The sequence below is a fragment of the Drosophila ananassae genome, chromosome XL (genome assembly GCF_017639315.1).
Source record: "Drosophila ananassae strain 14024-0371.13 chromosome XL, ASM1763931v2, whole genome shotgun sequence".
Lineage (NCBI taxonomy): Eukaryota > Metazoa > Arthropoda > Insecta > Diptera > Drosophilidae > Drosophila > Drosophila ananassae.
In genome coordinates, this window is record NC_057931.1 from 8,701,585 (window position 1) to 8,715,626 (window position 14,042).

At 40.3% G+C, this 14,042-nt stretch overlaps 5 protein-coding genes across 5 annotated transcripts; all 5 read left to right on the plus strand.

Moving 5' to 3' along the window:
* The first annotated feature begins 54 nt into the window (after positions 1-54).
* LOC6504750 lies at positions 55-2,401 on the plus strand. Its single transcript, XM_001966254.4, has 5 exons — positions 55-320; positions 392-586; positions 652-790; positions 1,375-1,609; positions 1,665-2,401. The coding sequence occupies exons 1-5, from the start codon at positions 162-164 to the stop codon at positions 2,098-2,100; spliced, it is 1,164 nt and encodes a 387-aa protein (XP_001966290.1). The 5' UTR covers positions 55-161; the 3' UTR covers positions 2,101-2,401.
* Positions 2,402-2,913: 512 nt separating this feature from the next.
* Positions 2,914-4,999, plus strand: LOC6504752 (trypsin delta). Its single transcript, XM_001966255.4, has 4 exons — positions 2,914-3,110; positions 3,929-4,136; positions 4,195-4,474; positions 4,536-4,999. Exons 1-4 carry the CDS (start codon positions 3,056-3,058, stop codon positions 4,923-4,925), a joined length of 933 nt encoding a protein of 310 aa, XP_001966291.1. The 5' UTR covers positions 2,914-3,055; the 3' UTR covers positions 4,926-4,999.
* A 173-nt stretch (positions 5,000-5,172) lies between these two features.
* Positions 5,173-6,668, plus strand: LOC6504753 (trypsin eta). The gene is made up of 3 exons (XM_001966256.4): positions 5,173-5,617; positions 5,683-5,971; positions 6,031-6,668. The coding sequence occupies exons 1-3, from the start codon at positions 5,283-5,285 to the stop codon at positions 6,430-6,432; spliced, it is 1,026 nt and encodes a 341-aa protein (XP_001966292.1). The 5' UTR covers positions 5,173-5,282; the 3' UTR covers positions 6,433-6,668.
* Positions 6,669-8,066: 1,398 nt separating this feature from the next.
* Positions 8,067-9,723, plus strand: LOC6504754 (trypsin eta). Its single transcript, XM_001966257.4, has 2 exons — positions 8,067-8,420; positions 8,930-9,723. Exons 1-2 carry the CDS (start codon positions 8,125-8,127, stop codon positions 9,687-9,689), a joined length of 1,056 nt encoding a protein of 351 aa, XP_001966293.1. The 5' UTR covers positions 8,067-8,124; the 3' UTR covers positions 9,690-9,723.
* A 1,457-nt stretch (positions 9,724-11,180) lies between these two features.
* On the plus strand, positions 11,181-14,030 carry LOC6504755. The gene is made up of 3 exons (XM_001966258.4): positions 11,181-11,445; positions 12,954-13,176; positions 13,240-14,030. Exons 1-3 carry the CDS (start codon positions 11,370-11,372, stop codon positions 13,856-13,858), a joined length of 918 nt encoding a protein of 305 aa, XP_001966294.1. The 5' UTR covers positions 11,181-11,369; the 3' UTR covers positions 13,859-14,030.
* The last annotated feature ends 12 nt before the right edge of the window (positions 14,031-14,042 follow it).

Consider the following 14,042-nt stretch of genomic DNA (forward strand, 5'->3'; position numbering starts at 1 on the left):
CAGCTAGAAATGGCTAGAATAGCAGACTTGGTGTTACAGTCTGTTAAAATAACAGCTGACTTAACATTATAAACAAATTTGTGAAATACCGGCCTTTAGTAACTTGCTGCCATCAGAATCGGTTCGTTCCTCGTCCTCCAAGTGGCTTTTTACATCCAAAAATGCGCATAAAAGCTTTGGTGATCAATGATGTTAAATGGGCAGTGTCCTGCGTGGCCACCGACCGCCCAGGAGAGCTCATATTCTATGGTTTTGATCCCTACCTCGACCGCACTTATTCGGAGACCCTGTCGAAAGTAGCTCTATTGGATCGTCTCAAGGTAAGTGGATCTATTCTCCCCTTTCTATTCAAAGATGAGTGACTGAAAATTGAATTTAAAACCATTTGTAGACTCTGAACAGTCGCGTCAAGTACCCGGAGGATGCGGTCCGCAGTGTTCTTGTTAACAGCAATGGGGCAGTGGCGACGGAGTTCAAGGAGAATGCCACCCCGGGCCACCATATCATGGTCATGAGATACGCCATGGAGTTCTCCACGATTCCCCTGAAGTGGGAATGGCACTTGAAAGTCATTCCCAATGGCAAGGTTGGTTTCAAATTATGATTTACTTAAGGAAAGTGGACTCTAGTGGATGAATGTTTATGTTGCAGCTCTTTGATATCATATTCTCGGATTCCATTGCCACCATGACGGGGCTACGTGATCTGCTGTCTCTGACCACGGAGCTGCTGAAAGCCAAGGACAAGGAACTGGCCCAATACCGAGCCGAGGGCTTCGCCCTGCGTCGGAGTAAGTGTCGGAGAAAAGGCGCCTTTTCTCCAGAAGAGTTTCTTCATAAAAGATTGTATTTTAGTTTTCTAATTGTGTTTTGTGTTACTAACTCACATATATGTTGAAATATTTTGTAAATCATCTTCATGAACACAATTTCGGCCATTTTCTTCACAAAATGGTGGCTGCGGCGTTGCCATACTGTTTTTCTGACTCTTCCTGAAGAGGGCCTGCGGCCATTTTGTTTTTTTCGAAGAGTTTCCTGGAAGATGACTTGGAATTCTTTATGATTCTCTTCAGAACTTGAAGGCTACCACAAAATAACACATTTTCTTTCCAAATTTAAGAAAGAATTATAAAGAATTCTTCACTTTTTCTTGAGAATTTCCAGACTAAACAGAATCAACTTTAAAATCCTTATTTCCTGTGCATGAACCTCGCAATAATCCCTTAACCCATGGTTTGTGGCATTCATTTAACCCTTCATTACACAAAGTTTTTCACAAAACATTCAATTACACCAACTAATCGCAATTTGTTTTGTTTTCGTTTCGATTACTCGTTTAGAAGTAAACAAAAATATGAATTCCCCTTCCCTTTAGCCACTGTGGTGACGAAACCCTTCCAGTACGATGCCTTCAAGGAGCAGCACAAGACCCTGCTGGGCGATGCCGATGCCTACCAGCTGATTGCCGAAGACTTCCAGGTGGCCGTGCCATCTGTCACTGCCCAGATGGGTCTCACCTCGCCGCGTTCTTCGAGCACTTCGGGCAGTAGTGCCGCCCCTGGCTCGTCCTCGTCGTCTGGTAGCTCCACGAAGCTAACTCCCCGGAACAGGTTCGTCCTTGAAAATAAAACATAAATAGTATTGCTGATAGAGGATAATCTGTAGGAAGCGCAAGGCTCAGGAGAGCAATGTCGTCTACATGGAGCGCCGTGTCATTGAGCGCCGCAGCAACGCGAAACATACTTTCAAGAGCTCGCAGAGCTCCCAGGAGGAAAACATTGACGACTACTTCGAGGTGAACGAGGGTCGTCCCCAAAAGCCACAAGATTTTGATGCCCATTTGACGAGTGCTCCCCTGAAATCCGAGGAAGACGTCAAGCCAGAACCATCGTGCTCCGTCAAAATGGAGCCGAGTACTTCGGAAACCGAAGCCGATGAAGAGTCTCATATGACTGCCGTCCATGGTAATTCTGTTCCGGCTAATCCCGCCAAGGAGGAACCATCATCGGTGGCCGACAGTGAGCACGATGAGTTGGAGGAACTCAAAGCCCTGCTCGATGAGACCAAGAAGATCATTGACAAGCACTCCATTGACAAATAAGAGCAGCACTTGCGACTTAATATCATTTTCATTATATTTTTTGTAATATTTTTCACTTATATTTTGTATACTTGCCAGAAGGGCAGAAGTACCTAAACAAATCATATGCATTATGACATAAATCCCACGTGATAGAAGGATTATCGTAGAATCTAAAAAAGATAACATTTGTCCATCAAAATGAATCATTTAGTTCGTTAGTCGCCTTGTTCGTTTGTGATTTCTGCATAGAATCCCAAGGAGGCTATATGTTAGACTGAAGGACTGTGATCTTTGAATAAATAATCATAAAAATAATAAACTATTGCATAGTATGTTATAATGGATTAGATTTCCTGTGTCTTATCGGGATTTAGTGGCTTTTGGACTACATATATTCTTTATCTATTCTATATCGACTATGATTAGTCATCCGATTAGTCATGGTATTATGTTATAGATTCTATTTTTTATTACTTTATTGAATTGTTTTTCAGGTTTATCAAGGAGATCCAAGGAAAATACCTTACATTCCTCAAAACTAATTGTTTAAAAATAAGATTTTTGTAAAAATTTATGACTTAGGGACCTTTTTTCAAGGGGGTTCCCAGTTGGGGCAGTAAATCAATGGCCTGACTGGATAGGCCGCCATGTGGGAGGGGCTAATCTATACGAAATCAAAAGAGAATTTCGCTCTGATTTTGGCATTTGTTTACTTTTATGACAGCCGATGCGAGCCGAGCTCTTTGGGGCTTTGGCAACATTCAATTTACGCACAGTTGGTGATAAGATAAGCCCGGCCCACAGTCCGGGGCCAATAATATCGACTAGTCCCTCAGATGGCTCATTGCAGTGGCTCGATTCTTCAAATTCGGTCGATTTTAGTTTATTCTTTTTTTTCTTTTTGCAAAAAAATCACGTCTTTTACTTCTTAGTTTTTATAATAATTTTTATTTATATTTCTTAAAAAAAGAATATGATTTTGGTGTCATTGGTGGTGCTCCTTGGAGCTGTTTTGACCTCCGGAGCAAGTGAGTCATTACGATTACGGGTTCTTGTCTTCCGTATCTTTGGAAGGGGACTTTAACTACTCGGAAGTTAACAGTCAAAGAAGTGAAGGTCAAAGGTTAAAGGTTTTTTTTTAATTAAAAATATAACAGATAAAAACAAAACTGTCTACAGAGTCTAAAAAAAATAGTTTTCTAACCAAATATAATAGTTTGAAGTATAATAGTTTAAAGATAACTATAAATACCCGATACTTGAGTAGAAATCAGGACCTAACAGGTGCAAATTATATAAATTTTTGATTAAAAATTAGTCACATTTGAGTGACGTATGTGATATATATTATAGCACCTGGTTATACGTATTTCTCCACCTGATTGGCAGAACCAATTAAACATCCAATTATCCAATTTTTTTCCATGGTGTGTCATACCAAAAAAAAAAAATACATTCGATTAGATTGCTTTTCTTTATTTCAGTTTTTTTTATTTTTATGACTATTGTTTTGTGCCTTCCATGGAAGAGTTTTAAAGAACAGACCCTATATATCAATTAGTGTTGAGTATTTTTTTTCCATAGAGTGTTCGGTGGGGAAGCCCGGAGGAGGAGTACGGTACGAGTACCTTCTCGGGGCTCCGGTTATCTCCCCGGCCGTGATAACAAATTATAACTAAGATACGACTTTGATAGGTTTTGTGGCAGAGCTTTAATAAATAGTTGTGATAGTTTTTGTAAACTATGGCAGTGACCTTGGCTCGTTTTTAATCCTCAAACAAAATCCAGTGGCTTAAAAGAAATAATATTTAAAATATATTTTAATTTTCTAAATTTTATTCTCTAGCCATTGGAACGGATACTTTAAATGCCACAACTAGTAAATTGGAGCCAAAAATTGTGGGTGGATCAGCGGCTAATATATACAATTATCCGTATACGGTCTCTATCCGGCTCACGGCTACGGATAGAAAGAGTTACGGATCGGGGCACTTGTGTGGCGGCGTTGTTGTATCCCAGCGATTGGTGGCCACGGCAGCCCATTGCACTTACAAGTAAGATTAAGAATTACATATATTTTATATTATTTTAATATTATTTTTTTATAAACAGTTCTGGTACGAAAAAGTACCGAACGGCGGGGGAGTACTTCCTAGTTATGGGTAGTACCTATTTGAGGAGCCGTACTGCCGATACCCAGGAGTACTACGTCCAGAAGCTGGTCATCCATCCATCCTATAACCACGACTCCCTGACCAACGACATTGCTCTGATGTTCATTAATGGATATATCCCCTGGAACTCCACTATGGTCAAGGCTCTGCCTCTGAATGCAGCGGCTTTGGCCGCAGGAACCTCGTGTTACATTTCCGGATGGGGACTACTATACGACGTAAGTTATAACTCTGCTTCCATGTCTATAGAAATTATATTATATCCTTGCCATTTTCCAGGGTGCTTCCAGTACCAGTAATACCCTGCAAGCCGCTGTAGTGCCCATTGTCGAGCATGCCACCTGTGCCCTATCCTATCAGCCCCTACCCACTTCCCAGATCTGTGCCGGCTTTTTGGCCGGCGGAGTGGATGCCTGCCAGGGCGATTCCGGTGGACCGATGATGTGCAACGGTGTCCTGGCCGGCGTGGTGTCCTATGGCTATGGCTGCGCCCAGGCCGGATATCCCGGTGTCTATACCAATATCACCTTCTATCGCAGTTGGATCGTCCAGCAGAACAGCTCCTTCGATTATTCCGTTTATCGGAATGCCGGAATCCGGCAAGGAACTGGCTCTATCCTTCTGATTGTCCTGGCCATCGTCCTGGCAGTTGGGACAGTGGAACTGTGATTCCTGATCTTCAACTTAGGTTATAGACTAATTAAATAAATTGATTTTTTTTTGTCTATTTTTATAAAAAAATATAGGATTGGTTTTAATTAAAAATATAATTAACTATCCTTTTGAAGATCCTTTGATTGTTGTATATTAGAGGAGGTCTAAAGTATTATTATTTTTTGTATTTTGAGTCTGAAATTCTAGAAATCCCAGAACTCTTACTTTGATCTTCCAATCAGGCAGCTGGCTACTAATTTCTGTTCTGGAGTTGATCAATTTTTTGTTTCTGGTTTCTACAAATTTGTTGTTGGATTCTTGTTGTTTCTGGGTTCTGGATACTATCGAGCCTGGCTGAGCCAACTATCGGCTATGGAGATGGACCACCTGCCGCTGCTGCTGTCGCTCCTGATCCTGCCCGGCCAGACTCACCCGGAAATGGAGAACGCCGGAACGCTTCAGACAACGGAACCAATCGTCAGCCTACCGCCGGAAATGTCACTTACTTTGTCCAGTCCATCGTCGTCGTCCTTTGTCATCCTGCCGAAGGTGGTCGGCGGCTATGCGGTGACCATTAATCAGGTACCCTACCAGGTCTCCATACGACGGCGTTCCATCCACGAGAAGCAGTACGGCTTGGGTCATGTGTGCGGCGGAACGATCATATCCCAGCGGGTTGTCTGCTCGGCAGCTCATTGTTTCGCCATGTGAGTGGAGTACTAATACCTTCTCCCGGATATATCCCACAGATCTTAATCATTATCTTTTGCAGAAACTCAACTGGCCTGCCGCTGGAGTACCGGGAACCGGAACTGTTCGTCGTGGTGGCCGGGAGCAGTGCCATCGATCAGACGGATCGCTTCACCCAGGAGTATCTGGTGCGCCGGATTATCGGCCACGAGCAGTACAATTCCAGCACCTTGGAGAACGACATCGCCCTGATCTTCATCGATGGCTATATACCGTGGGAGTCGCAGGGTGCCCAGGCCCTGCCACTGGCCACCGAAGCGCCCGTCGAGGGAACCATCTGCCTCATTCACGGCTGGGGCAAGGTCAGTGCGGTGAGTTTCGCTCAAGTATTCCGTATTTTTACGGGAAAGTCTCACCAGATCCTTTGCAGAACGACAAGTCCTCGACGCTACAACAGGCCCCAGTGCCGATATTGAAGAAGAGCCTCTGCAACATCATCTACAAGCTGCCGGAGTCGCAGTTGTGCGCCGGATTCCTGCAGGGCGGGATCGATGCCTGCCAGGGCGACTCCGGAGGACCGCTTGTCTGCTCCGGCCGACTGGCCGGTATCATCTCATGGGGCGTCGGGTGTGCTGATCCCGGCTATCCGGGTGTTTACACGAATGTCTCGCACTTTCTCGAGTGGATCCGTATCGCCAATTCCTCACTTGATTATTCCGAGTACGGGGATAGGTCCCTGCAAAGTTGTGGTCCTTGTTCCTGGATAGGTCCTGCCTTCTGGCTGCTGCTGAGTGTCCTTATGATCCTTCCGCATGGACTTATGGGCCTGTAGAATTAATCTACGACTTCTATCGAGTCACACTATGGATTTATCTAATCGGCGGACGACGGAACAGGTGCTTCTTACTTGTAGATTGCACTGCAAAATAATGCTCTATTGACACTGATTGAAGACACTATTGAATGACAGCGGTCCTACAAAAAAAAATAAATAAATAAAAATAAAATAAATGATAGATAAGGATTAAAAGTGGTAGAAGGCTCATAATTCCAGGCAGTACTCAAGTCTAGAGAACCTTGGGGGCAGTTTGTTAAATCTTTAAATAAAAAACCTCATTAAAATCTTCATTACAAAACTCATTAAAAAGTTTTTAAACAAAAGTCTGATATATTGGAATTCCCTTATCATTTATGACGTCTACATGCCTTACCTAGTTCTATTATGTTCCCAGTCCATCAATAAATTAATTAACTTCACTCGCGAACTCAATTGCTATCTGTTGGTTTTGTCAATTTTATGTTGATTGCTTTGTAAATTAAAATCTAAACCACCAGGGTGACTCCTTTCCCGTTCTATAGATATTTATATTAATAAATTGCTTCAGTTCGTTGGGTTTTGGGCCATTTTCCGGAGGTCACAGCTTTTTTGCTTTTCGGATTCTTTTGGGGCAGGGGATCTTCTATATCTTTGCCAATTCTCATCCGATTCTCGAGCATAATACCTTAAACGATTTCTGGGTCGATTCCCCGTCATTCTGCATCAAAATCCTGACACGAAATATTTTTTCAATTTTTTCTCCATTTTTCCCCATGGAACCCCTTGAAAAGTGTGTTTTCCCCCCTAGACCCCACTGCGATGGCTATATCTTCCCCAATTCTCATCCGATTCTCGAGCGGAATACCTTAAACGATTTCTGGATCGATTCCCCGCCATTCTGCCTCAAAATCCTGAAACAAAATATTTTTTAAATATTTTTCAAATTTTTCTGATGCAAAATCTAGGATATGACCCTTATCGATGTTTATATCTTTTCCCATTCTCGTCCGATTCTAGGATAATATGCCTTATTTGGTTATAAATTAATCAGCAACCTGATTAAGAATTGTCCTCATTGTCAAACCCTCCGATATTGTGAAAATCTGACACAATTTCGACTGAAGAGTCGTAAAAATTGCTGAATGAGTAATGATGTCGTCGATACCCTCGAGACAGTATCGCATTTAATTATGATTTCGTTTTGTTTAAATAACTCGTTTGTCGTTTATTCTGTTTGCAAATGATAAACGAATTGATGTGAAATTTAATTAAAAAATAAAAGCAAAGCCCTTGATAAAATATGTTCCTAAAAGTAACAATTCAAATGTCAAGATTTTGAGGAATGACTTGAGGAATTCCCTAGAGATATTGGATTATGGGTTTTAGGATTTCCCCTGCCGAGGCTATAAATCGATTTTATTTTGTCCAAATAGTGGCAAAACCAGAGATTATATATTTTTTTTTTTGGGTAATGCCCATTTAAAATGAAATCGTTAACACTTGAGAGCCTTCGTCATAAAATCACACCCATGTGTGTTGTACATGAGATTGGAAACTATTGATTAGATTACGATGTCAGTCCAGATTTATTTGGCCAAGATACTGCCGACTGATCGTCTTGCCAATTTCGATTCCGGCTTCTGCATTTCAGTTGCCACTGCCACGTTGGGGAGTTAGCATCTAAAAAAAATAATATATATACATAAGATGACTTCTTTTCAATTTTTTGCGGGAGTTTTCCTTCTTGTTTCTGTATTTTTTACGGATCTGAAGGCTGATCCCTCTTCGACAGCTGTTAATTCTACAGTTCCCATACGTCCTCGTTTCAATGAGGATCCTGGCAGGATTATCAATGGCACTCTGGCCGCCATGGAGGCCACGAGGCACCAGGTGGGCATTCGGAAGGCCTTGAACGATGGCTATTTCTATGGAACGGGTCACCTGTGCGGCGGTGCCCTCATCAGGCCCAACTTTGTTCTTTCCGCTGCCCATTGTTTTGTGGAGTAAGTTTGGGGTTCATTTAGTAATTTTGAACTATTTTTTTAATATTTTTTTTCAAGTGTCGTATTTCTTAAAAAGTGAAAAAAGAGGATGTACATATTGGAAATAGTGAAAAACTTATAACTGAATTTCTCTAAATGTTTAAAAAGTTAGAAGCTTATAATTATACTTCCATAAATCTTAAAAAATATACCATTTCTTCTAAACTGATTAAAATAAGCAACGTGTCGTATACGTAATCACAAGTGTCTTATAGTGTTATTTAATAGTTTTTTTTTAGAATTTCCCCCATAAAATAATGATAAAAAATATGAAATAGAATGGCAGAAGTGTTATTTACAAAGAAGTGTTAGCTTATCGCCACTTACAATTGTAAATATTTTGATAATAATACTATACTTGATAATAAAAATAATCTTTCAATTTATTACCTCCAAGTGGCATAGTTTTTAAACAATTATTTATTTAAAGCTTAAGCTCAATCGTACTAATCTTTTATTTCTTTTTTTAGCCAAATAATCTACGATGGAACTTTTGTGCCGATTGAGGAGTTCATCGTGGTGATGGGAAACCTGGATCGGTTCAATAGCACCAATGCCCTGACCTTTACGATTGCCGAACGCTTCATGCTGCTGGACAAGTTCGTCCTGGCCACTTATGACAAGGATATTGCCCTCCTGCGACTGAACGACTCTGTGCCCACGAATCACCCCACTATCCGGCCCATTGCCCTCAACCGGAACGAGATTGTGGATGGAGTTGTGTGCCAGGTGACTGGCTGGGGACTCACAGAGGAGGGCTATAATTCCGATTACCTCATGACCCTCGATGTCCCGGTGATTGGGGAGCAGAGGTGTGTCGAGGAGAGTGATCTGGGATCGTTAATCTTGCCCGGAATGATGTGTGCCGGTTACCTGGAGGAGGGCCAGAAGGATGCCTGCTCGGGAGACTCTGGAGGACCACTGGTTTGTCAAAGCAAACTGGCAGGAATCGTCTCCTGGGGCATCAACTGTGCTCTGCCCAAGCTGCCGGGTGTCTACACGGAGGTCTCGTACTACTACGACTGGGTTCTGGAGAAAATGGGCGAGGATGATGGATCAGGAGACCATAGTGGTTCCGGAGATGGGGATGATGATGGATCGGGAGATCATAGTGGATCCGGGGATGGGGATGATGACGATAATGGAGGCGGTGGTTCCATGACCATCTTAGCCTCTAGTATCAGCCTCATCCTGCCCCTCTTTGTCTCCCTGAGATTAATGCTCAATTAAATAAACAAGAAGCCAAATATCTAAGTTATTGAAAGTCCATTTTTTTTTTTTAATAAATTAAAATATTTAAATTGTAATTTTCTTAAAATGTTTCTCTTGAAAGAGTATTATTTTTTACTATTTAAAGCTTGAATATTTAAAGTTTCATTGCCTTTGAAATATAAAATGGCCGCGCTTAGCGCCATTTTGAAAATGAAAACTAGTAGAAGAATGTAGCATACTTTTTGGCGACCAACAAGCACCCATATCTTATGCTTTAAAAATATAGAAAACTATTATCAATAATGGCCAATTATCGCCTGACTTTAGCTTCCAGCTATTTAACTAAAAATAGTTTACGGCGCAGAAAAATAACTTGATTTTGAAAGTCCAATGAATGAAGAAGCGATATGGCTCTCAGATATGGCTAATCTATATGGCGGCAGACGATGTCCATGACGGGAATAGCTATATCATCTATAACCGATATGCCTTCCGTCGAATAACTGGTATGAACCATAAAATTTGAACAAAACTAGCAGACAAGGTCAAGGAGTCGCAACAGGTGCAATCGAGTGCACTCCTACCACAGTCTCCATATAGATTGTCTGTCTGCCCAGATTGCGATTGTGGCACTATTGTAGTTATTTCATTTCAAGGTCCTCAACCTGGTCAGGTCTAATCTAAAAGCCAGAAATCAAACTGCACCGGAAAGTATAGAAACGATTTTAATCTATAAGAAGGAATTTATTTTGCGATGCAATCTGCTGTCCGGTTTAGATTGATCGGAAAGATTTGGATTTATATATAAAGGACACTGTGAAAAATTTATAATAAGTTATTTAATATTTTAGTAATTAAAAGAAATTAAATACAGGATTTTTCAAGCGCCTTTAAAGGGTCTGATAATAAATCTTATTTAAAAACTTATATATTTGAAATCTATTGTTGTATTACATTTATTTATATTAATTATTAAAATATTTACTTAGAATTTCTCTCAGTATTTAGTTCTTTGTAATAACTATTCTTATCTTGGCACCAAAATTGTGAGGTATTCCCAGAAAATATTTTAGCCATAAAGCCCTCAACCCGATAGAGGCTTTTTATGCTTAACGATGACTAGGCCCATTAGGGCAACATTAACCCGATTTCCCAGGTAATCGAAAAATCATATAAACAAATGTAAAAAACAAAAACAAAAATAAACCATAAACAAGCAAGGAATGAAATAAATAAATGGAAGATCGATGGCTGAGAAAGTCTCCTTATCAACTGAGCTGCGTGTGCTATATGTTTGTTTATTATTCGATTCGATTCGATTCGAACCGATCGGATACGATTTTGATTCGGCTTCGGTTCTCTATATGTATATAGACTGGATCGTATGTTGCTATTGCTTTATCAACAACACAGAGACGGGAATCAAAACTCACTCAACCAAAACAAAAATTATGGAATTATCTAAGAACGCTTTTTGCGAATTTGCGTTTTGTTCGATTTAGGAAAGAAGCTCGCGCCGCAATTTCTTCATTCAGCGTTCGACGGAGCTCACGACAGGTGAACGTCAAACTCAGCCCTCTACAGAATACTTACAAAAATCTTAAATCTGTCTAAGAATATACAGTAAAAATTTTACAAGGATCTGCCTAGGGCTTCATATTTTTTTAACTGTGAACTTTGTGTTAAAAATCAAAGAAAATGCAGCTCAACGATCATTGGCGCAAAATTGTTAAAATATTTATTTTTGCTTTTCTTTGCACGGAAATGCAAACAAGTAAGTATTTTTTATTATTTATATATTTAAGATTAAGGGAAAAATATCATATTTATGAATTAATATATGGATAAAGTAGTATTCATTTCTTAAAAGCTCCATAAATATTACATTTCTAGGGACTTCTAAAATACTTTCATATTTTAAATTTTAAAATGAATATAATAATTAATAATAAATGCAAAACCTAATATATATTAACTCCTCACATAACAGTTATATTTTATTTGTTAAATAATTTAATAAGAAAAGATTAAAACCCTCAACAAAAGTTATTTAAGAATTTCCTTTCCCTGTAACCCAGGTTACCCTCTTGAGTTTGTACTTTAAAGTTATAAAACAAAAATGAAATGGCAAATTTTTAAAAATCACGTAAGCCAAAAAGCCGTAACTATTATGAAAGTATATTACTTAAAGTTCACACCTCCCTTAAAGTGGGTTCTTAAAATTCTATAATTACTCGTGAGTAAGTGAAATATTTAACGACTTGACCAATGACCTCCAGGTTGTCGTTAAATTCTGTTTAAAGAGATTTTTAATGGCCTTGAAAGATCAACTGATTGCTAAATTCTTAATGATTTAATTTGTATTTTTAAAGATTTGTTTGTGTTAAAATTTCTAAAATTAGATTGGCAATATTTTGTTTTTTTATGCTTGGCTTGATAAAAGTTGGTTGGCATTTGAACTTCAAGATTGTGGCTTTGAGTTTGATTTTTGGTTTAAACATTTGTTTACATTTGTTATTAATTTTTTGAAATTATTGAGGTTGAATGAATAAAATATATTTGTTTTTGTTACCTGTTTTATTTATTTTAAATACTTTTTTAAATAAGTATTACAATATATTATTTGAAAGACCTTCTTTAAAATTTAGAGATTTGAAAAGGAAATATTAGATAAATGAGGTTTTTAATAAATAGTTTTTTTATATATATTACCTTTTGAAAAAATTCCTATAAAATATTTAATAAATAATCTGTCCACTATCTCACTCTTCCGTCCCACTGTACACTTTCCTGAATTATTTATAATCCCCAGATTATCCAAATTGTTTGTCGCCGCGAAAAGTGCGTCACTCCCAATTGATCAATTGGCCAATTGGCGTTATATGTATATATATCGCGTGATCGGTGGAAACTCTAGCCACTCGACTGGAACTTCCGGCATGATTGGGGGATTATTTGCTTATAGTTTCTAGTTATATTTATTTTTTTTTGGCGTGGATTCTGAACTGGCTATCATATCTATAATATCACGTTGGGAACAGGCGGTGGCCTGATCAGTTTCAGGTGTTAATATATATTCTGGATCCAGGGGTTGTGCACTATATGGGGGAATATGGCAACTGATATCGCTAGGTGGTGATCGTGGGGTTCTGACCACGCCGTTAGGTGTTGATTGCGATAAGGTTGTTGCACTCCGTGACTCGGAGACTGACTGTTTCCAGGGGGAATCCATTACTGATCTTTATCAGCTTTTCTATATATATTTTTTCTTTTTTTTTTCAGCTTTTACTCAACGCGATTTGGCCGCTCAGCGTGGCATTAGCCTGTCCGAAATGGAGGCTATCTCCGGCGATCACGGATTCGGGAATACGAAAATGAGCGCCCCCTACCAGGCATCCATCAGACTAGCGGCCCAGGAGCGGCTCTACTTCGGCAAGGGGCACATCTGCTCGGGTGCTTTGGTGGCTCCCTCCGTGGTCCTTACCGTTGGAAGTTGTATTTTCAGGTGAGTTAGTACTACTACTTAGTACAGACTAACATTAGTAACTCCTTTTTATTTTTTTTTTAGTCAAAAGAAGAGAAACTACTACCATCCTTCGGAGCTTCGGGTAATGCTGGGAAATCCCCAAAGATTTGCTCCTAATGAACAGGGATTGGTTGTGGGAGTTACTCACATTTACCAGCCGCCCCAGGACCTGGCCCTGGCCATACTGATGCTGGAGAAGGACGTCCCACAGGATCATCCTCTCATCCAGCCCGTGGGCCTGCCCTCGCCCGGTGAGACTTCTGTCCTGGATTCCTCCGATGCTTCGCAGTCGCTGCTCCAGATAAGCAGCTGGGGCTACGACTCCCAGATCCGGGAACTCCATGACCTGGTGACCCTGAATGCCACACACACCGTCTGCCCCAATACGGGATCGCCGAGGAGGATCTGCGTCCAAACGGAGGCCACGGGAGGCGCTCCATCCCTGTACATGGATGCCGGAGCTACTCTGACGGAGAGGGATCGCCTCCTGGGACTGAGGAGTCTCGACGGTGGCTTCGAGGATGTGGCCAGTCACGTCGACTGGATTCTGGCCAAGATCGGCGATGGCAGTAACCAGAATAGTTCCGTTTGGGGGGCACTGGGTTTCCTTGTTTTTACTGGCTATGTCCTGATGGTCAGCAGGAAGACTTTTTCCACCTAAAAGGGGGTACTATCAAGGGGGTCTTGGGGGGTTCTAGCCAAGTAAGATAACTAATTGTGATATTCTCAAAGCCAGTCTAAAATTTGTCAAGAGATTTGGTAGCTTTAAGGTGTTTTTTTTGTTGCATTTATAAGAAGAGGTTCTAAAAATAATATAAAATTGGAAAAAATCATAATTCGAGTTT